Raw genomic sequence first — 25,597 nt, forward strand, 5'->3', positions numbered from 1 at the left:
TAGATGAATCTCACCCGCATAAATAAAGGTTTCAGCTCTTTAACTTTACAACCATCAACAAATGACATAATTGAAGGAATATATTCTTAACATCTATAGATGTTCAAATACGGGCAGAATGGTAAATGTTACACAGTGTGTAAAGTGGCCACTTAAACCAACAGTTGACAGGTCATAAGCCCTGTAGATGCCTAGACTTCTGTATTACCTTATCTTAAATGTTCTTCATCTCTGTTGTTAATATGTTTAATTCTTACACTGTACAATAGTTACTAGTCTAAAGATGCCTATTAGAAAGTGAAAGCGCTAATTGGTCAAAAAAAAGTTAAAGCGCAAGAATGATTAAATTATGATTAACATTTTAATACAAGTTATATATCATCATAATAATTTCCTTTCCGCACCTAATGGTTCATAGGGCACTGCATTGGTGCACCAATCGCAGTGTATCTTGATCATTTTTATATCATAAAGGTAAGATGACTAGTCTTACGCTTCAAGTACCAGTCCAGGGATTACACCATTCCTTCAAATTGTTTCAACAGATGTAAAAACATATTTCATATCATTTTAAAAAAAAAACACCTTCGTTATTTGATGTGACAATGAAAGAAGCACAAAAAAACGTAATTTTACAACTCGGAAAACTCTACACCATCAGCGAAGTGCAAAAATAAATTTAAGAAGAATTTTCATTTCTTTCGGGGGGCTGTTTGAACATTTTCAGGGCTTTCTCTATAATTTATTTCCCGAAAACTCGCGGCATAATTTAATAGGAGCACCATTCTCCGGAATGAATGTTGTATTTTAAGGAGAAATTCTTTGTAATCGTATTTCAAGAAGTCAGAAAATTCACATGAAAATATGCTTAGTGTTACCTAAACAGAATTTTTTAATACTTCTTAATGTAAGGCTTAAAATCACAATAAAAAGGCAAGACTAATGTTCATTGTTACGTTTTATATTTATATTATATTTTAACCTTAAGATTTGCTTGGAATTTAATTTTAATTTGTTTTTTAATTGCTTAGTGTACCTACCCTTATTTTATTTATTTATTCATCTTTTAATTTTAGCCAATGAAAAAGTATTTTTTCAGTAAAATGGTATCAGAAACCTAGAGGAGTGTTTTCGACTCGATGTCTGCTCTCAGGTAAAAATGAATATGAAAATTGTGTTGAGATAGGTCTGCCTAGTTTTGTTGTGTTAAACGTCTACCATTCTTGAGCTGCTGGATTCGATTCCTGGCAGGTCAGATATTATTTTTTAACTTTGATTTTTTTTTCGAGCTGCAATATTTTTTCGCTTTGGAACTGACCTCAGAAACGAAAGACTTATCACCTTACCTTATTGTAACAAATGATCGAACAACGCTGCATTTGATTTAACAATGCATTACCCTATGCACTACTGGGTGCGGAAAAATGGATGGTAATTAATTATCACCACGCTGCACCACTGGTGCAGCATGAACTGTTCTTGTATGTTCAATATACCATTTTTGGAAAATTGAATTATGAATGCTAATATGTTTATAATCCTATTACTTGTTTATGTAGCAAAAGAATTTTTAAAAAATTCCATCATTTAATAGTATTTTCAAATAAATAGCATTTTTTGATGGCCAACTTCTACTTACTGATTTTATTTGTTTGACTTTAAAAACAAATAAAATGTTTTTTGTAAAATTTGCAAAATGGTCCAAAATGGTCCTAAATGCTAAAATAATTAGCTTAATCTTTTAATATATCTTTCATCATTTTAGTAACAAAAGTAACCTTTTGAATGAATTTTCTGATATGTCTTAACTCGAAGTTATATTATTTTTTCTACTATTTACTCCAGTTATTCAGTAAATAAAGGAGTTTTTTTTTAAAACAATGCGTTTAAACCCTATTTCAAAAATCGTGATTTAAAAATCTTTCTCAACAACTTAAAGCTTGTATCCATGAAAATTTACATCTCTTGAATTACGATTTTTGTACAAATAGGCGTTTTTTTTTAAATATTTTTATTGCAAACAAATAGCAGTCGTTTTTAATTAACACTTATTTATTTATAAATTTGTATAAACCACTTACTTTTTTTTTAAATTACACTTCGACCGGTTTCGAGGTTACTACCTCATCGTCAGGAATTTAACTAACTTATAATTACATGCGTTGCTATTTATATAATAAAATATTGTATGAAAGAGATATGCTATTTATATAATAAAATATTGTCTCTTTCATACAATATTTTATTATATAAATAGCAACGCATGTAATTATAAGTTAGTTAAATTCCTGACGATGAGGTAGTAACCTCGAAACCGGTTGAAGTGTAATTAAAAAAAAAAAAGTGGTTTTTACAAATTTATAAAGAAATAAGTGTAAAATGTCATACCACAAAGTGAAAAATGTTTTTGATAACAATAATAAGTTTTTAATTAAACTTAAACATTAAAAAAATCGTACTTATGCTGTACCGTGTTTATTATTATTATTATTATTAATGGAGGAAAAATACATTTATAATAATATTTGAATAGGACATTACGTACCGTAATTTAAAAATTGTCGGTAATTGCCTGTGTGTGACCATGGGTCTAATGTAAATATAAATAAATAAGGGCGTATCTGCTTTACAAAAACATATGAAAAGATAAATTCGGCTATATAGTTACTTGATATAGAAATATATTCTATTCAGTATTGAAACTGTCAGAACGGAATGAACCTTTTGGAAAGCCTATTCACATTTTTCACAACTCTCTTATGTCATAAAAGCTGCTCGCACAATATCAGTTTGTACTTTGAGGATAGTCAAAAAGTTCAGTACGGCATCGTAAATAGAACTTTTAAGAGCTATTGACGAAAATCAAAAAGGAAAACGTGTCAAAGAGATATTGTTTAAAATGAAAACAAGCATAGAATTAGTAAACATGTTTATTATTACTCGTTCAAGTATTAAAACGTACGTATTTCAATAGTTTAAAATAGTATTTATGAGATGAGACATTCGTTACTAACACGTGTCCAAATTCATCAAAGATTTTTTTTTAAAAGACAGAAAACGTTACAAAAACGGACTTTTTAAAAGTTCTTTGCCCTGTAGGTTTAAATAATTACCCAGTGGTAGTCCGTCAGATGATGTTATTTCAAAATATCAAGGGCATTTATTTTTTTCTATGAACGTATTGTGTAATTTTTTAAGTATTTAAAAAAATATATATTTTACTAAGATATACGGCAAAATGACCCTTCACAAAACTTATAAAATGAACCAATTTGAATTAAATATTTTTTTTTTAAATATTACTTTTTACCCAAGATTTAGAAACAAAATTTAAACCTAAAAATTCTTTAACGCATTCAGTAGAAATTGTAAAAATCAAATTAAATAATAAAGTATTTTACAAGATTAATATGACAAAATAATCATTAAAATAATGTTTCATATAATAATCAAACTGAAGGTTGAATTCGCCATCTTTGACAAAGTTCAAAAGGTTCGTTCTATTGGAACAATACCCTACACTAAATATATCCGATACGTGGGAATAACTATTGCCGAGTTTCTGGGGTCTATTTTATAAATCAAATATTCTTCGTTATTACGGGTAACTAAACTATTTTGGTTATTTAAACATTTTTACGTAGAATTTTAGAGAAATACCCCTAAATTAGCGTGATTTATAATGCGTTTATTTTGTTTTTAAAGCCGCAATTCAAGTTTTTTTTCTTTCATAATATTTTCAATTTATTATACTTAAATCATTAACACAAAGTCTAAATGAAGACTTTGTCTTTAAATGAGTACCAATGTTCCTTGGTTTAATTTTTCCGCCGATAGAAAAGTTATTATGTTTTAGTTATGTAAAACTCTTATAATTATATATTTTTTTTTTAAATACTTAAGAAAATAACTGTTTTTATCTTTAATTTATTTAAACAGTTTTAAGGCTTGATTTTGAAACAACGACATTTTGGAATGTCAAAATGATGTGATTTTAATATTTTAATGAAACTACAGCCTTAAAACCCTTGACTTGGAGGACGAGAATTATATAGATTGCAGTGACGTTTTAAAACAACTTAGTATTGGTTTCTGTCATAAAATAAAAAAAAATCGAATCCACATTTGGGTATACTTATCTCCGATCTACTAATAAAAGTTGATTACAGTAATTATCAACTGACATCTGAGATCGGACTTTGCAAAATAAAAATGTTTTAATATGCATTTCCGTGATATTTTAAGGGGAAACCTTTTGGCTATCCCTTGGCCATAAACAAACAGTCCAATGGAACGGATGATAGTGTAGCTTGACTACCTTCCATAAATATTCCGAACTGTACCGAACAGTCCCGAGAGGTCCCGAACTACCCAACACGTCCTAGATAACATGGAAAATATCCGAAGCTCCATTACACCATAATTTATCTCATTTTCCTTTGCCGGTGTGGTGAGGTGATATTTTATTACAAAGTAGTTTTGTTTTCGAATGTCTAGAAATGTTAACCTAATAAATCATAATTATTATATCCATAAAACCCCATAAAGTTCACTATTCTGTAATATTTTTTATATTTAATTTTTAAATGTTATTAATTCCCGTTCCTGCTTTTTTTTAAACAAGACCAAGACATTGTTTTTAAAAGTAAGTGCACAAAATTACAAGCAATTGTAAGAAAATAGATTTTATTTAAAAAAAATTATCATTAGTGCAATATACTTAAAATTAAACACTAAAAAAATATTATAAATAATTATTTTTTGGGAAACTAAGTAGTTTTATTCAGCTGTATGTAGCAGTAGCGAACGGTGACTTTTTTATAGGTAAGCTACAACTTTTTTCATAATTTGTACCTGCATGTACATACATAAAAGTAATTAAGTATTCACAGGTACACAGGGTCTTTTTTTTATTTGACTTTCTGTAAAAACATCTTCACAGGAAACAGGTTTTACACATAACGTATTTATTACAGTATAACAATATTTGAGTAATAAAATGGAGACCCAATCAATAACTTACGGCCTTTTGTCAACAATTTTATTTTGACGCTTAATGTTTCATGGAAATACTTACTGAATTTGAAAAAAATACTATTAAATCACAAGAGTAAGCCTAGAGAGTAGTTAGGTCCTGTAGAGATATTGTTGATACCCTTTGGTCAACCAAAGAAACGGATTTATTATTTTATTTTTTTAGTTTATTTAGATAAAAAAATATTAGGACAATATTACTACAAAACATATTTGTTTTATAAATTTTATCTATATATATTTACATTAACGTGTCCCATTAAGTAAATTTCACATAAATATATAGTTTAATTCAATTCGTTTTATTTGTGACGTTTTTTACGTAGCTACTGGGAAAAATACTGAAAAAATATATTGTTTTCAATTTTAACTATTTATCGAACAAATATACCCTGGTGGCGATATCTAAAATAAATAATAAAGGTCAGTAAACAACAGGAGCGAATCGTCAAAATAAGCGATTATGCACAGCTTACCATTATATTTGACTTTCGAAAATAATGTTTTTTAGTTAATATATTCATGGGAAAATAAATAAAATATATAAATAAATAAAAAAAGTATTATAAATCACCACCATCTTTTATATCTTCAAAAAAAAAATTATTTATGAAGTGCGCCAAGCGCCCAGTCTGTTTCAAGTTAACGATGAAACTAGCCGAATATCTCAGCTTATTTTTCCGTACCAAAAAGTAACTTTACAACTGTCAAGTCAGCTTTTTTATTACTTAAACAAGCTTGCAGATTACAAATATCATTTGAAGGTTCTCTATTTGGAAAGTAGTATTTCTAACATTATTTCCGACGGACTATTTTTCTTTGATAGGATACCGTTGACATATTATGTATCACATATGACATGTGGTGTTCGCAGTGGCCGATTTCGGCTGATTTCGTTGAGTGTAAGCAGTTACTGCTGAATATCAGTGTGATATTTGTTAATAAACTTTTGTACAAGTAATGTATTAAAATAGTGTCAAATAAAACTACGTTTATCGCGTGGTAAAAATAATAATTGTTGTTTCAGTTTTTTTTTCACAGAACTACAGAAAAATAGTCATTTATAATTATATAACTTACATTTGTTATATACTTAAACGAAGGTAGAAATTAATGACCATTTATGAAGATTACCTTAAAAGTAAATCACGGCTCGCCACTGGTTTACAAAATGTATAAAATAAACGTTTATAATGAGCTGCCGAGTGACAAAAATCTTTGAAATCGTTTCTATACTTTGATTATCGGTATTTGGGCAGATTATCTACATTAGGCAGTGTACGGTCAAACTCCATTATTGACAAATCCTGCTTTCGCTTGTATATTTTTTAACATAAGAGTTTGTTAAATAGTAATGTCGAAACCTATTCACTGGTGAAAAATATAAATTTAACAAACAGTGGTATTTTTAATAATATAATTCTTATGTTTAAATAAATAAATAAGTATGATTTTGATCAATAACTGCCATGAGGGTGGAATCTAGTCCTTGTCCAAATAAATTCTGACGTACTTTCTAAAAACATTGTTAAAAACAATTTTGTCATGATATCCGCGTTGATTTTTACCATAGTTCAATTATAAAAAAAGTTTTCGCCAAATTTCTCTCTCGGATGTATTTTTTCTTTTGTGCCATCCAATTCTAAGAGTTCCTATTAATCTTCTTTTCATCTCAACCTTGAATTCTGTCCTAATATCCTTATTCTTCACACGATCAACTAACGACTTTCCACGCAATATCCTTAATGAACACGTTATCACTACATTTAACCAGGTTTTAAGAAATATTTACCCTAATTCTTTTCCATATTTAACAGCACCATTAATTAAACTACGTCTTTATTGCACACACAATGAATTGGATGACTCAAATTACCAACTTATATGTTTGGTAAATTAAGATTTAGCAAACATTATAATATGTCAAGTAGATACAATGTGCCAAATTTTGGAATGAGCTACCTCTTCATATAAAAAAAAACACCTTACTTATCCATTTTAAAGAAACGCCTGAAACGTAATTATATATCTGTTGAACATTAACCTCCACAATTATTTATTTCCTTTATTTTATTTTTATTTTATTTCCTTATCTTTCCTGAATCTTTTTTTTATCTCCTTCAAAACCTATTTCCAAATTCAAGTTTCCTGATCATGGAAATGATAATATGTATTACATAACAATTGTTGTTAATAAGTTTCTATGTGCAAGCTTTATCTGGCCCCTGCCTTAATTTGAAAGTTATTAGGCGAATTTACATGTATTAAAAAAAAAAAAACAAACTCTTTAAAATGATGTAATATAAAAATACATAATTAATTAATTTGTTGTCATTTGATCTCCTTTTTAATTTATTTGGATAAAAAAAGAACAAAACTTATGTCACTCATACTTAGGATAAAAGTTAAATAACTAAACTTTCGTGGGGGTTTTCAAGAAAGTCATTTTTATTCAATATTGACCCGGATAATTCTCCTTCATTATTTCTCTTCTTAATTTATTTTTTGGTATTTTTTCTCAGTTGAACGCAAATAGAATGACGTGTCGAAAATACTCACTTTCGTCTACTCGATATTCCATTTTGATGGCTTGTAATCAAATTTAATGATAAACATGTACGTGACGTTTAAACAATCACAGCATCTTCTAGAACTGAAACTTTTCTTTTGAATACCGTTTCACCTTTCCCATTTTGTTTGACTTTTGGTGCTCATTTATAGATTTGGAAAAAAAACCGACATAACTTATGTTAACAGTATTAACACCCAATACATTATAAAGGTATACATCTAGGCTATACTGACAGAATGCATTAATTCGACAGTTTTTATTTATTGAAAATATTTTTTTATATAGGTGCAAGATGTTAAATTCAAATTTTATGTTATCAAGAATAAAATATACTCTTTCAAAACTTCAGAAATAAAAAATAAATCTTGAAGCAAAAATGCGTTGAAAGAATGAAAAAGCTTTAAGGGCGATTATCTCGGAACTTGTTTTTATGACTTATGCCAGTAAAGTATATTTTTTAAAATTTAGCTTATATTATATTATGTCAGTAATTTTAAAGAATTTTCTCTTCTCTAGCCCCAAGAGTGTTCAATGTCTTGAAAGAACAAATTAAGTTCTCCAAAAAGAAAATCGTTTTCAGGAAAAGTGAGCAAGTTTGGATTTTGTCTAAGGGACGAGACTTATCTACTACTAGCGGACCCGATAGACATTGTCCTGCCAGAACGTTGGCTTTCTTGCTATTACTTTGGAAAAGACTTTTTGTTGATAAGCAGGTACCTAGGTACTTGTTTATGATTGAATTCCAAAACTAAAAATAATTCATATTCAAATATAGAATTCTTTTTTCAAATATCAAACTCTGCTCTTCTCAACAAGAACGCCAGTAAATACTATTTTAGTATTCCCAAAAATCCAGTAAAAATAAATGAATGGGAAGAAATTTAAACACAAAAAAAAACAAAATCCTGACATTTTCTTTTGTACCTGCATTCTAATCGAATGCAACCCTAGTAGGTCAATGAATTTTTTTTTTATGATTCTAACTTTTTTTTCCAGATTCGAATAAAAATTTTAATGTCTATAAACACGCACAGCTTAAAGATCTACATTTTGCTGAAAACTGCATGTTTATCGGTAAAGCCGTTTAGGAAGAGTTCAGTGACATCACACGTACAAAAGAATTATATATATAAAGATTAAGCGTGTTGTCTGAATGTTTATTGAAATATATGTTTCTGTAGTAAATTTTATTTTTGCTAATGTTTAATAATATGCATGCTTCCACTTTCCATTATATATCCCAACAAAGGGACCGTTAGCCTTATGGTGAGGGAAACATTTTGTTTTGTAAAATATCTATTTGTATAAATAAATAAATAAAACTCTTTGAAATAAATACTAGAATTTCAATTTTCACAAAACATTATTTTTAAATACGTATACGTATTGAAACTATCTTTCTTTAATCCGTGCCTCATGTTTGAGGTTGATGATCACGCCCAAATCTAGACACGGCTCGTCCGTGGACAGTCTATCTCCATCTAGAACGGTCTTGCACTAGTCTGCCAGTGATAGTTGTGATAATTTTGTGACCAAGCCGCTCCATTTTGTCGATGTCCCTTCAATACTTCCCAGGAGGATGGTTTTATCCAAACTATCAGAGTTTCCTCTGGAATATCTCCAAAGAGTTGCAGGATTCTTTTCTTGCATGTGGATGCTAGTCTTACTTTTATGTCGAATTCCTGGAGTATAGATAATATACTTGTATGTCTGACTGTCCACGGAATCCGCAACATTTGCCGCAAACATCTATTTTGAAAGTTTTGATTTTTTCCTTTTCAAATTTTCTCAGCGTCCAACACTGCACCGTACATAAATACTGAAAAAACGAAGGTCTTAACCAGTCTTTTTTATTTGTTAATGGTCATTCTGCGATTTTTCCAACATTACTATAAATCACTATTATACCTCCCCTGACAAAAAAAAAAAAAAGAAATAACCCACTAGGACTCTATTTTTAGGCTTGCCAGCAGGTGGGATAGAGAGGATATGGAAGGAGGTAATGAAAAATTCACCACAACACCAAGACCAATTGATGAAAAAATCTTTCTTGGACTATTTTTTTTTCAACTGGCGGGAATCGAACCTGCAACGCCAGTTTCACAGTTAGCCGTCTAATTAACTGTGCCACTGCGCCTGCCATTGCCATTCAAAACCATACAAACGTATAAAAAATTAATTAACAGTTTGTCATTTAATCGGTTGGTTGAAATAATATGTCTTTGGCAATAAGCTCACAAATCTGAAAAAAATATATTAAAAATTAAAAACTAATCTACAAATATTTGGACGTACTCAAAATATTATTGAATTATTAATACATTTTTTAAATAATATTGTGATTAAATTGACTTTGGGGCCCTTAAATTACTAGACATTTAAGGTCGTCTGCATATAACTACTATAAACAAATAACCGAATTGATTTATAATAAATGAATATAATATCTTGTTTTATTCCAGTTTAATACACAGCTGAATTTAGAAGAGTAAAATTCATAATATAATATACGTTTATTTTTTTCTTAAAATAAAAGAAAATTTCGGTGTACAAAATACGTATTAAAAAAACATTATGATAAAAATTAATAATGTAGCCTAAAATATTACTCGTATAATTTTGTTTATTATGCCTGTGAAATGTTCAGTTACATACATAAACATCCAACTTAATTTACTTTAAGATCAGGATCATTGACAAGAAAAAGCGTCAAGCTAGGAGCTAGGCTAAGCAAAAAATGTTTAATATCCTTTGACTTTGAAGTTAAAATCAAGGCTTAATCTTGGTTTCTGTGAATTTTCTAAATGTTCAAAAGGAACCTTAATTACTTTTAAGTTGGCAAATAATCCGGTTACCAGGGTTTATTCATTCGCATAAGAATATGGTTGTTGGCGCGTTTGCCTACCATGCAAAAGGTGTCGGATTCGATTCCCAAGATAAATAACATTAAATATATTTTTAAAAAGTTGTTATTACCTTTAAATATTTCATAGTCCTTCGAAATACGCAGCAGTTGGTACATCAATACAGTGCCATATGCATAATCAGGTGTGCAAAGAGAAATTCAATATTTCATAGTTCTTCGAGATACGCAGCAAATAGATATTTTATATATTTTTTTATTTTTTTTTGACTATATAAATAAGAGGTAAAACAGAATAATAAAAAAATAAAAAATAATTACATCAATAAAATACATATGAAAAGTAAGAATAATAAACGAAGAATTCCACGGGGACTTGGCCTGTTTGTGGGTATACAAAAAATGTTAATGAATTTTATGCCCCCATAATAAATAGACCGGAATAATATTTTTTATAATATAAAAAAGAGAAAAAAAGATAAATAGAAAATATTCTGTAAAAGATAAGGATGTATTTATTTATTTTGTAGTAATTAAAAAAAAATATATATTCCTTATTAAGGGCAACAAAATATATCACAGAAAAAAAGAGTTTATATTTTTAGTTTGAATCCAGGATAGTGCATGATTTTTAAAAGAAGGATAATTTCGAAAGTTTGGGATTAACAAAATATTATCAAGTTAAAAATAATTTTGAAAAATTCTGCCTATAAAATATGCATGTCTCTGTGCCAGCCTCGTTTTGGAGTGTGGAATTTCTAGCACACGATTCTTTCTTAAACTTAATCTATTTGAATTGCAGGTAAATACGTTTTGGTTCTTAAATATATATTTTAAACATATCAATATAGTGCCCTACGCACCATTAGCTGTAGGAAAAGAAATGATGATGATTCAATCTTTATTGGTTTTATTCATAATAAGTAACTATTATTTAAATTGGCTGTCATATTTTGATTTTTATATCTGTATCTGTTCTAAAATAAAAATACGATTGACTTTTAGGTGTTCAGACTTGTGTTGTGTCCTTTTTTCCAAATTGAAAAAATGAGCACTAAAAGATTTTGTATTTGTTTTAACGTCACTTTTATTATTTAATTGATTACAAGCCTTCAGAATGCAATGTCAAGTATACGAAATTGAGTAATTTGACATTTTCTATTCGCGTTTGATTTAGGGAATAAATCTGCTAAACCGGGGAAAATGCGTTTGATTATTGACTAATTTGTGGTGAAATAATTTAGAAAATAACTCCCTAGGGAGGAAATCCAGCTAGTCTGCAAGCATTAAGACATAACCAAAAATTGTTATATTATAAAGTTTAAAAAAAAAGAAAATCTTATTATCGTCTTCTTTATAACATAACTTTTAAAAAAAGTTCCAAAACTCCTTTTAATCTCTGTTCTAGGAATAAAAGGTGGAGCTAAAATAATTGTTCTCGTAGCATCTTATTTATTTATTTAACTTTGTACATAATTTTATTTGTACATTGGCGGGCTTATTGCCAAATGGCATTTTTTTTCAACTAACCAATAAAATAAAAGTTTTATTTTTACAATTCAAGTTTTAAAACATATTTAATAGAAAATTAACATTAAAAAGCTAAAGATATTTAAAAATATAAATAAACGTATCTGTTTATAAATAAGCTGAATTCAATACTTTTACTCAATGGAAATAAGAAAAAAAGAGGAAAGACGAAAGACGAAAGGAGGAGAGATTAAGGAAGAGAAAGGAGATGATTTTTCAGACGTGATTGAAACAGAGATACTGTAGTAATATCTTTGACGGATGATGGGAGATGATTCCACAGTCGAGCCGCATGGACAGTATATGAGTAAGAGAAGAAAGAGGAATTGTGGATGGGTATTAAGAGAGTGCTTTGAGAATTAGAACGAAAAGGTAAACCATGAACTGATAAGCGTTGGAATTTTTGACGCAGGTATATAGGTATATCTTGACAACACTGAGATTTTTAAGGGTTTTTGTGAAATAGAATCTAAAACCTGGACGAGTATTTTCGGCTGGACTGCTTTTAGGTAAAAAGCATAAATAAGGAAATCGAGTCGATATAAGTCCTCGTCGTTGTGTAGTGAATGACGCGATCGCTCTCAATTTTCGAGGCCCCGTGTTTAATTTTGGGAGGTGTGGACATGAAATAATAACTTCAAAGGTAGTTAAAAAGAGACGCCGGAAGCGTTGGACTTATCACCTTACATTAATTTTACAGATAATGGAAAAAAGTTCCATTCGGTTAAAAAAATAAGTGCTCTATGCACCACTGGATTCAGAAAAATGATGATGATTTACCCAGTAGTGCATAGGCCGCTGCATTTACTGCTCCAACTCTAGCGGAACTGAATAATTTTAACTACATTAAAGATAAGATGATCAATCAAAGGATAGTGAAAAATTACAATTCGGGGTGAGGTAGGGAAAAGTGTAACACGGAGTACGCTATAACGGTAATAATATATTTTTTTTTTATTTACTGCAATATCGTTTTTTCTACGGCTACTGAGAGTGCAATGTCAATAATTTTAACAGTAATTATAAAATGTTGCTTTTGTTAGTGTGAAGAAGTAATTTTAAAAAATACATTTTGTTGCTATTTTAAAATAGTCAAGACAAGAAAAAATAGTTCTTGACCTAAACAATGGTTTAGGTCGAGAAAAATCGGAAAATTTACTTGAAATACATTCTTAGATTGATCGAATAAATGGTATTAATTAATATTGTTTAACTGTATGGTTAATTAACTAGTAGTTAATAATGTTATTTATAATTAGAAATCAAACACTGATTTGAGTCTACTAAACAATTTATTTTATTTTTACAAATATAAACATATTAAAACAAAAACTTCGTGACAATTGTTTCGCTTTGTTAGGGCATTTTCAAACGAATGTGAAGATTATATGGATTGAATGTCCTAACAAGGCGAAACAATTGTCACGAAGTTTTTATTTTCATATGTTTATATTTGTAAAAATAAAATAAAGTGTTCAGTAGACTCAAATCAGTGTTTGATTTCTAATATTATAAGTTTAATTATGGAGTTCTACAAAATAAACACCAAATCAATCAAGCAAGTAATGTTATTGTTTATTTTGCATAAAAATGTCTGCCTTAAAACAGGTTGTACCTAGTTGGGCAGACCAGACATGATCCAGATAAATGTATAACCTAATTGTGCATGTAGTCGATAATGTAATTGATATTTTTGTTAACAAACCATAAGTATTATTATTATTATTTTTATTGGTAAGGAAATGTTTTTTCTTATTTAATGTTTGTTTATAAGACATTTAATAAATCAAACTCCCTTGCCAGTTATTTCTATCTAACTTAAAATTGAAGTTAATCATTTTAATATCCTCTAGGTCAGAGTGTAACGTAGCGCTGTATAAAACTGTTGGCTGATTAATTATTTTGTCAACGTCAAAATTTCCAAAAAACAAGAAAATCATTTTTTTGACCGAGTTCTGAGTGATACCGATAAGAATAAAGATAATGCAAATCAGTACATCCCAAAAAGTGCAGGAAGAAAAAATTGTTTTTATTATCCATTGGAATCCGATATGGCACTTGTGCCAGTTAATTATGTAAATGACGTTACCACATCCACATACTACGGGTAAAATAAAAAGACAAGCTTATATGTATTCATTTCCAAGAAGCATTTTTTAAAACGCCAATTTGGCCAATGTTTTTTATATTCTTTTCTTTGTTAAACTATTCCCTTATGCTTGTAACACTATACCCCAGATCTGGGGTATTTTGTAACAAGTAAGTTACTTCAGAAAATCACTCAAATTATTAATATAGTAGCAGTATCGGGTTGTGGTCTCGTGGCTAGTGTCTCGGACTGGTGGCTCAAAGGTCCGTGGTTCAAATTCCACTCTACCCCAACTTAATTCCTATTTTCTCATGGTGAGTTATTTACAACTCATTGAAAATGGGTCTCAAAATCAAATATATTGGTTAATCATATAAACAAAAATATTTATTTTAAAAACAAAAAAATTAAAATTAATAATAAACTAATAATTGATTAAAATAATAATTAACCATAAGGAAGGTATTCATTGAATGATGAAAATTAAATAAAAATAAAGTTTATTTTATTTTATTTTATTTGGGGTTTTTACAGCTATTACGTAAACAAAATAAGTAGAAAAATATTAACAATGCTCAAGCTAATCAAAAAAATCCACTGTAAATATAATGACACATAATATATAAGAAAAGAAGTTTCGTAATTGTATTTGTGTGACGTTTGTATTCATGTGTATGTGAATGTGTGTATGCGTGAATGAATGAGGGAGAGGATACACGTGCATGTGGGAATAAATGAGGGAGAGGGTGCGTGTGTGTGGGTGCGTAAGTATAAAAAAATAATCGTAATTGAATTAAAAATGGTACAATAAAGAACTTAGTAAAAAGTTAGAAACCTTTCTGTTCAAATTCAAATCAAGAAATGTTATAAATTGTATTTTTTATTAAAAGTATGTTAAATTTCAAAACCGTATTCTGAAAAAAAAAAGAATTTTATTTTAACATTTAACTGATACACATCGAATGAATAATGTGCGACGAGTCCCATACAATACGAGTACGGTAGGTAACCACAAAATGTAGTAAATACGATATAATGACAACAATAAAATAAGGTTTCACAATACGCGAACGTTGATTCAAAGCGAACACACAAATGCATATTCTATGCACCTACATAATATATAAATAAGAATAACATATAAGTTTGATAGAAATGATTCGGATTATAAAAATCAGGTGTCATAAACAGTTGGCCCGCAGTACGGGGATACATAATTATATTAAAGATCTTCTCACTATAAAACTTATATTTGTTCAGGGATAGAGAGCAACGGAGAGGAGGATGCGGACAAAGACAATTTATTACCTATGGCAGTTTTGATATATTTAATATTTTTGGTAAATATATCTATGTCGTTAAATTTCCTGTTATACGTATCCATAATACGGTTAATCGTAGCGTTTTTTGACGAATTTGTTCTGCATTTAGGTATGTGGAAAAGTTGTGTATAACGTGTTTGTCTGTGGTACCTTAAGATGAATGCGGTTAACCAATTCGGGGGAATCTATTTTATCAGATATTATGTTGGTGAGTAACACTATATCAGCCGTGGTTCGTCTATCAGCGAGAGTTTGAATATTATGAAAAATGCACGCTTGGCGATAAATAAATTTAAATTGATGCACTCTTCTATGGCATGGGAGAAAAACGCAGATTCATGTATTGGACATGTGTTCATTTTAAGTAACTTCTCATTGTAGAATTTTATCCATAGATTTTTAAATCAATGGTAAAAATATTTAATAACCCGTAAAGGAACGCTGACTATAATAAAACGTCGTTATGCGGAAATCAGCCAGAAATAGAAAAGTGAAACTGAAATAATAGCACTTTTCTGAAAAGAGTAAGTAATCAAATCTACACGACATATGTAATGTTTTTTACATTGACAAATGATACGCATGTACTCGGTTTTTATACAAATGTTTATTATTATTGTGTTATCAACCCAAAAAGTGTTCTGTACCACTGATTTTCTCGTACTGAACGGTTTGGGTAGGTAAAAAGAAATTGCCTTTAAGCATTATGCTTGCTCTTATGCATATATTTGTAAACTGTATTTGTAAATAAAGTGTTTAAATAAATAAATAATCCTATTCAAATGTTTTCATTTACATTATGTTATGCAAACTCAACAACCAGTAGACCACGAAGCCTTCTTATCTACACTCAATTTTCTTTTGCACGATTTGTACCTTAGAAAAGCCGCTGATTATAAAAAAATTACAAAATAGTATTTTATTATAGAAATACGAAAAGAGTGATACTTAAATCTTTAATAAATTACAATAAACTTCCATCAAGAATTTTCACTAACAAACTTAAAATATTTTACAAAATAGAATGATAAATGTCAAACCACCCTTATTTTTAGGTATAAATTAAATTTCTCATACTCCTTATACTTTTATGTAACATCTTTTATAACTAGCTGCATTGTTTTGGTATTTGTTAAGAAAAAAAATTACGCGCTCATTTTGAATTTAAAATAATTAATTTACTCTCCTGCAAAATACACTTTATAGCTCATTTCACAGGTATCGTCACAACCCAGAGGATATCGTTAAACTATGGTGTTTCAATATTAATATTATTCTTTGGCGTGTTATTAAAATAATATACAACTCTCAAGTGAAAATCAAATGGAGATTAGTCGGCCTTGTGGTATACTGCCCTAATAAGCTAAAATGCAACTATTTGCGAAAGTCAAAATTGAGATACGAAACTTTTAAATATTTATCAAGTTTTTTATCTTAATTTTTATTTTTTATTTAAATATTATAAGATTTTTACTTTTAAAATTCACATTCTGCTGTTAATAATAATATTTTTTACATCTTTTGTAAAGGTTGTCTGAGTCTTTTGTTTAGTTTTGTCTGGTAGTTTATTGTAAAATTTTAGTACATGGTTTATTAGTCTCGATTGTCTTTTTCTCGTTTAAAAGGTTGTATATGATATTTTTCTGATATTTTCGTATTGTGTTCATGTTTACTACAGTTTTTTTCAAGTTTTTATTATTCGTCTACAATAACATCTGTGGCTAATTTATGAATAAATTTTAAGGATTCTAGTTTAGAGAGTTTAGTTACATTTAATTGTTTAGTTTGTTTAAAAAGTTTTTAAGTTGCTGTTAGATATGGTAGCAAATTACAAAAAAAAAACTGTAAATAATCATAAGTTAAAACCTCTCAGTATGTGTCAATTGATTCTAAGCATAAAACCAGTATGTGTCATATCTACCCTGTTTTTTTACTTGTGAATCTCTGGATACTATGCTATAAATTATAAGTAACTTAAAAACAACTTAAAATGTTTTTTTTTCTGATTTTTTTTACTACCTTTTGCTCTATACTAAATGATTTGAAATTTTTCGTAGACCGTTACATCATATTTCATTTATCTTGTAATTTTTGTCAAAAAGCTTTCTTTTTGCTTGTGAGGGCAGTATACTGGTTAGTACGTTAGCCTACTATTAAATAAACATAAAAAAATGATAAATCAAAAATAATACAAAAATACCCCATCTATCGTCCGTTATTTTATTTCAAATAAGACGATAAGATTTTTTAATCATATGAAAAGGGTGTTTTTATGTCCTTACATCATATTTTTTGAAAACAACATTAAGTAGAACTTAGCTGTCTCATTGGTGCGTGTATAGCAATGCCCTACTTAAAAGAAAAGGCTACATTCATATATTGTACATTCTTTAACTAAAACTCACTTTTCTTACTTGATGGATTAGAGTTGACAGCTGATATTGCGGAGAGAACGAAAATGATCCATATCCATTTTGCGGCGTTTGTGACCCAATTTTGTGGGGTTCTTGCACTTATGTTCGCCATATTTCTCCCTTGTACACTTACTTTCTTAATGTTTGACTTGAGACATTTCTTTAACTAACTCATTTTAAAAACTTCGTGGTCTTCAAAAGCGGCACCGAACTGCAAAATTATTACATTGAATGAATGAAAAGATTCAAATGAAACGCGATCGAAAACGTTGACTTAAAATATCTGGGCAACGTTAGTATAAATTAATGTTTTCTGGATTTATTTTCTAAATAAACACGCGAAGCAAACGAAAATTATTCTTACATTACTTTACACTCGTTTAACGTTTAGTTATAAAATCGACATGGTTGTACTTGTCCAATAGTGATGGAAAATTCAGATATTTATCGCGATTTAATCTGAGTATAATCACGCGGTAGACACTTTGTCGCCCGGAGCTTTTAGCTGTAATCTACGAAAAACTTATGATTTTGACGGCAATTTCCACTACGCGTCTGTGCTCCACGGCTGCCAGCGCCGACTGACGTTACTGAAATAGGAGGGGACTACTCTAGGGGAGAAGTAAGGAAAATCAACTAACTCTGTTCCACGTCATGCGCACAAAAAGTATCCCTTCGTGGGAGTAGAATCAAATTTAAATTGAACAAATACGCTCCCTTTTTTACTTTATTTCAAAATCTATTTGTTCAGTGTTTTCATTTTTAAATTCCCCCTCTTTTTATCAGGGTAGTTAAATAGGGGGTGCTTTATTATCATGCCTTAAAAATACTTAATGGAATCGTGAGGTTTAAATAAATGCGGTTGATTCAAGAAAAATGGTTTTTTCTACATTGTGTTTTCATGCATCAAAGCTCAAAAAAAGGAAAACAATAAAAAATAAAAAATTTTATATTCTGGAAATTCAAAACTTTTTTTGTCTGTTTTTTCCTCTGTTTTGTATTTTGTGCTCAAGTTGTGGGTTTAAGTGTTTGTTTTTTTTTCTGGTTCGCCACTTAATTTTTTTGATCTAATATGGTTTTTATACTTGCACATACTTTTTGAATATCATTTTTATAAATTTGTTTTAAATACTTCGTTAAAGGCATAAGCCGCCAAATAAATCAAATGTATTCTTCAACGTTTAATGTTTTTTGTATTATTTTAACAAAAAATGGTTGCACTAAAATTCAACATGAACTTTCATATGAACAATTAGAACACGTTTATTTTTAATAGACAATCGATTGTTTATTTTAATTGAATCTGGAAACAAGATCAGTAGTTGGTAAAATTAAGATATTGATATATTTTATGTCCCATCTAGTGGTTTTAAAAATTAAATTATCTGTAATAGTGATCTGGATGACAATGAGATACTTACTATTTTTCTGAGATTTTTTACAAGATAAATTCATTTGAAGTTTTATGATCAATTTATTAATTTAAAACAATTACTTTTAGAGACACTATATTTTGATATCAATATTTTACAAATCTGTCAATACAATATTATTGCCTGCAAGGTATCTATGGTGGCATGAGCTGGATTGTCAGCAATTTGTTATTTGTCATATGCATAATTTAATATAAAAATGGATATAAACTTGTATCGACGAACACCTTCAAATTGTTGGTTTTCTTGTTTGTACCTTTGTTGAAATACCTTATAAAATAAAATAAAATAAATGAGTTCATGAAGTGAAGTGATCTATGTTGAATTAATTGCTCGTTGTCTCTGTTTATGTTATTTTTGCGTCTGTATTTCAATTGCCAGATAACGAGAGATAAAACCAAAACTATCCAGCTAAGAGAAGATACCCGCAACAAAAAAAATCATCAGACAAGGCAACGGGAAACCACTTTGGTCATATTTTACCAGGAATCTCTTTGGCGAGTACATCAATAAGCAGTCGTTCTAGCTGCAGAATATAAAAGAAGCGCAGGACACAAAAGCTTTCGCTGCAATAACCGCTACGTCGGGGAACCCGACATGGTGCTGGAAGAAGTAGACTGACATTGACAAGTAATTTAAATGTTTTTCATCCACAACAAAAATGGTTACAATTTTTTATTTTTGTTAGTACATAAGTCTTAGAAAAATATAAGAATTCAATATATGTGTATATCTGATATTGTAAAATACTCGTAGTTATGAATCGGCCTGTAGGTTTCATATAAAAGTAACCACCTTATACCAAATCATATTCTGTTCGATGGCTGAAACTTCCCATCTCGTCCTTGCCAAAATATTTCAAGACAAATTGCCTTTTGCAAAGAAAGTTCCCTTTAGAAAATAGCAGTGGGATTGTGATTCCGTAAAAATGACATTGAAACCAAATTTTTCGATCTCCTGGAAAATGAATAAGGATTGTAAAAAACACGAATGTTCAAGTTTGTTTCGAAAAATACTGAAATATTGTATTTTTCTACAAATTATTCAACAAAAATGGATAAAAATATGATAAATTTGCATTCTTATCATAACCCAAAAAAAATTATTTTCGATTCATTTTTTAAGTCGTACGACTGGGTAAAAATACATGTGTTAGAAAATGAGAAACATGTTGTGGTAGAGAAGGCGTTGAACTTCAAACCCAACAATTTGGAGTCCACGACACTTTTTCGGAAACACAACTTTATGCTCGTATGATTGAGATTTTTTTTAATGGGAAAAGGCATGCTGATGAAAAAAAAATTCGAAATTGAAACCTTAAACTAAAGCATATTTAAAATGTGTTAAATAATTTATAAAACGGTTATTCTTTATCATTTAAAAAAAACCAGATAACGCATTATTACTCTCACTTCTGTTCAATGTACTTCATAGTCCTAACGCTACTATAGACCTGCGTGAAAAATTTCAACGCTTATCAATTCGTGGTTTACCTCTTTGTTCTAATTCACAAGGCACTCTCTTTATACCCATACACAATTCCTCTTTCTTCTCTAACTCATATAGTGTCCATGCGGCTCGACTGTGGAATCATCTCCCATCCACCATCAAAGATGTTACTACATTATCTCTGTTTAAATCACGTCTGAAGAAACATCTCCTATCTCTTCCTTAATCTCTCCTCCTTTCCTTTTTCCTTTTCCATCTTTTTTTTTTCCCATTGAGCAATAGTTTCGATTTAAGGTAATTTATAAACAAATACGTTTATTTCTATTTTTATCTATCTTTAGCTTTTTATTTTTTTTCTATTGAATATGTTCTGTGACTTGAATTATAAAAATAAAACTTTTATTTTATTGGTTGGTTGGAAGAAATTGCCATTTGGCAATAAGCCCGACAAAAAAAAACATTCAATATCTTACAACAGTCGCATGCAACGATCTCTTTCCTTAGATAAATCCAGTTATGAATTATGTATTTTATTTATGATCATGAAATGTTATGTTTATCAAGGGGTCATAAAAGAGAAATTAGTCACATGGCCAAAAATGTGTCAGTTACAACAGTACCGCTTATAAATAGGAACATTGACAGTTTTTTCCATTTTTTTTTTAATTAACATATTTTTCAAAGAACAGAGACACGCCTTATAATGACACAACCAGGAATGACCCATACATGTGAACTGATAATCAATTGATAATCAATCTCGATAAACTTCCCTAAAGATTTAATCAACACAGCATAGGCTCAAAGCATGCGCACTGACTGCTTTACGACGTTATATTTAAGGATCATTAACACATTATCAAAGATCACTTACATTTACATACTTTAAGTTTATAGAATATGGCAATTTCTTTTTTAAATTATGTATACTCATAAATACCTATATAATATTTATTTTTAAAATTAAACCTACTTAATAAAATATTGTTAACTTATTATTGACCTAACCACGAGCATAAAAATTGAGGTAATGAGACTCTTGTTTATTGTTGATTATCAATAAAATACAGTTAAATATACGCATAAAATAAGCCACAAAAATTTAAACACCTCGATTTTGCGGTTTTTCATAAAATTTTTCAGGTGTAAGTTTTACTTAATTGATTATTAAAATAAATAAAAAATAAAGGTCACTTCTGACCAATTTTTATAGGATTCCAAAACATTGCCTTTTTTTTCTAGTGTCATGAATTTTTATTTGAAACGAGAAATGAGTATATATTTGAAAGAAATAATAATCAATAGAAAAAAACAAGTTTGAACACTTTTTATTTCTGAAAGTTCCAAATATTTCGAACAGTATTGTTTTAATAAAAAAGTAATGGCGTAACGGGAACGCCTGAAAATTTACACGAAATTTTTAAATTACACTTATTTACCATATTTAACGCATGAAACCCTTTCTTAGTTACTCTGGAATAGTTTTTACTAAAATTATCACTTATTTTTAGGGCAACTTACTATTTTTAAAACCAAAACATGTTTCCTGAAGTATGGCAGTTTGGCTTATAGTGGAGACTTTCCCGTAGCTTCATTATGAAAATGTTAATGCTGGTGGCTCTGTCAGTGTGCCCAGTCCTTGGTATAAAGAGTTAAAGAAGTAATATACAGTATTTTTTATGAAGAAAACCTATCTAAAGCATTGTTTTATTTAAAACAATTAACAGCCATCTAAACAAAAATATGTTTTTATCCGGACCAAAGTGTGAAAAAACGAAAAAAGTTATCCAATGAATGTATACAAGGGCGCGTAACACCTCATTTGCCTTTTTCTACCTCCACCAGCATTTCAGCTTATAACTTAGGAGCTTACTTATAAACCTGGTATAAAATTACGCCTAGGTATAATGATAACGACGGACTTTACTGTACTTTTTATTTTACTGAGTTTATGAGTAAAGCCCATAGTGTCTTCATTTTATTAGGGAGCGCACTCCATTGTTTGCTTCTTCTTTTTCTGCGTCCTGTTATTGCTCGGAGCCTGCTTGCTGCCAACTGGTATTGCACCTGCCACTATATTCACCACTCTTTCTGAATCTGCTCTCTCCGCTTGCTCTCTCCAGAAACGTTTTCTTGATCTTCCTCATTGCACAACATATTCAACGTTGTAAATCCTTCTTATTTCGGAGTTTATTACTCTGACTGGGATTTGACGTTCCCGCAATGGGTCGGAGAGTTTTCATTTTATTCTTTCTTAGAAGGCTTTTTGTTCTAGTGGTGTCAGCTTTTGTTTCAATTTCGTATGCCATGATAGGTCTAATGCAGGTTTTATGAACTCGTACTTTGCTTTCCTTTAACATATGTTTGTTTATTCATACAGCATTTTTTAAGCATCCAGCCACAACAGCGGCTTAATTTACCTTATTTGCGCGTGAAATGAATTATAATTTTGAGTAACTTTAATTATTCTATTTTTTTCTTGAAGTTAAAATGTAAACATCATGTAATTGTCTTCAGTTTTTGATATATTATTTTTAATATAAAATAATAATAGTCTTATATAAAAATATATATTTATAAAACGATCTGGATAACAGTTTGAGTATTCTAATCCCTTAAAATCCAGTATGATTTTCCTTTACAAGATAAAAGTTGAATGTTTTCACACAGATCATGTTCCCTCCATTTCCCCGAGGACGCGGCTTTTTATTCCAAACTCAATATTCACAAAATGGCGGACGAGTTCCGAAATAAGCTTCACCTTTGTATCAAACGATATTCCCGTGAGATTAGGAAAGTAACATTGCCTGAAGAATATCGAATATTCGCCGTGAATTCTCCGATAAAAACACAAAGAAGAATGCCTGTAGGAATGACATCATAATGAAATTCCTCACATAAGTCTGTAAAATGTTTCGGGTGGCGGCAATAATATGTTGCATGATGGAAAACTTAGGAATCCTAAAGGAATTTTCTAGAAATATTTCTTATTAACGTGCATATTTGCACATCGTTTACATTATGTTCAGAATTCAATATTATTTATCCCTCGAACGTTTTGTATTTATTCGATTTTTGTTATTTATTTATACCTACTTCCTTGTACAATTATATTACAATCTGGTAAATAATTGATATTTTAATAAATGTGGTTTTAAGTTTGTCCATTTGTTTTTAGACAGCAATAATATATAAAAAAAAAAAACAAAAAAACTGATTTATTTGTTTCATTGGCAGCATACTGATAGCATAAAATAAAATAGGAAATAACTAATTAGTGAAGTAAACTTTGGGAAATAAACTTTTTTAGCTTTGATTTTTTTTTGTTTGAATATTTTGATAAAATTTTGTATTAAAAACCAATTACGCTTTTAAATATGTCTTATGTTAGAGAAATCTTTTTTTTTTTTTTAATTACAAAAAAAAAGTTATGATGTTATGCCTCGAAACTGCAACCTAGATGTACGTATTTTTACTGTTTTTTTTTTACCACATAGTAAACAATGATTAATAATAAAAATGTGACCTTACCTCATGTTATGCAGGTTATGTGCAGTTCTGTATGTAGGCACATTATAAGTGTCACTGGGTCAACTATAGTTGTTATAAATATAAAAATATTATAATGTGCAACTGTGCCCAACATTCAAAAGTAGATTTATTCTTAATGATTTGTAATTCATTTACATTTTTAGTAATATTATAAGTTGTATTTGATTAGTTATTTTATGTTATGTATAATTTACATGTGAGAACATTTATTATATGTCTTATTGGACTTTATGAGATGTATTTATAGTATAATTGTATCTTATACATTTTTTAATGTCTTTTGGCTTTCTAATGAAATACTACAAATGTAATAAAACACGCAATTGATTTCATAACTGAATGAACGTAATGTAATAAGTCAGTTGTTTCTCAGATGGAACAAATAATGAAAAGCTAATCAAAGAACCAAGATGACGCGAAGTAAGAAGCATTACTCGGATAATTCTGATATTTCCATTTCTCGCGTTCCCCGTCGCTTGGCACGAGGGGGAACGAGACACGTGCATGATTTGAAATCGGTTTGAGTACAGGAACATTACTTTAATAAAATGGCGACTATCCGAGAAGGAAACGACACCTATCGAGATAAACATGAAATACTTCGGGCAATAAAATGCAGCTCCAACACAGCGGCTATCTGGGAATATACAGTTACTGATATTTGTCACGATACCAATATACGAAAAGGGTAAAGAACCCCGTTACCGAGAGGTATTTGGCTGTTCAGAATGTTTCGTAAGCGTGTTTGGATCAAATTAAAAATACATGGTAAAAAAATATTCTTTTTGCTCCCTTTTTCAGCGCGTTTGCCCACCGTGCAAAAGGTCTCGGATTCAATTCCCGGCATCGTTAGCATTAAATATTTATTTGAAAATATGTTTTTACACTAGAGTATTTTATATTTTGATGCGTAAGACTGATCACCTGATATTTATGAACCAAAAATTAATATGATACGCTGCGCTTGGTGAACCAACGCAGTGCCCTATGCACCATCAAGTGCGGGAAGGGAATGATGATGCTGATAATTCTTTCTTGAATTCAAAACTCGTTCTGAACGAATTTTGATAAAAAAATGAGAGGGTATTTTTTTTTGAAATTTTTCGAAAAATCTACACAATAAGACGGTTGTAAATTAAAAATCCTGCTCCATTGTATTAAAAAATAAATGTTCAGGTAAGTTCCGAAACCCGCGGTGACTGGTACATTTAAAGAGATACGTATATTGTAAAACAATGCTCAAATGCAGAAAAAGCATCTAAGGCAGCTTTTGGAACACGACGACTGACGAGAGAACCCTTTCAGTACCCATTCACTGCTTTTACTTTGCTGCCTCCTC

The 25,597-nt window shown here is 29.5% G+C and overlaps 1 protein-coding gene across 2 annotated transcripts in view; it reads right to left on the reverse strand.

Annotated features, from left to right (window-relative positions):
* Positions 1 to 18,408, reverse strand: part of LOC148273609 (cubilin) — an 88,206-nt gene extending 69,798 nt beyond the window's left edge. Inside the window, exon 1 of one of the 2 annotated variants that reach the window (XM_088238434.1) lies at positions 17,825 to 18,408. In XM_088238434.1, coding sequence (XP_088094560.1) covers positions 17,825 to 17,936 — 112 coding nt within the window. In that variant the 5' untranslated portion in view covers positions 17,937 to 18,408. Of the gene's footprint in view, positions 1 to 17,815 lie in introns of both variants that reach the window. The other variant, XM_088238433.1, reaches the window with a different exon arrangement.
* Positions 18,409 to 25,597: the final 7,189 nt, after the last annotated feature.

The sequence above is a fragment of the Micrasema longulum genome, unplaced genomic scaffold (genome assembly GCF_059751315.1).
Source record: "Micrasema longulum isolate JH-2025_06_02 unplaced genomic scaffold, ASM5975131v1 h1tg001896l, whole genome shotgun sequence".
Lineage (NCBI taxonomy): Eukaryota > Metazoa > Arthropoda > Insecta > Trichoptera > Brachycentridae > Micrasema > Micrasema longulum.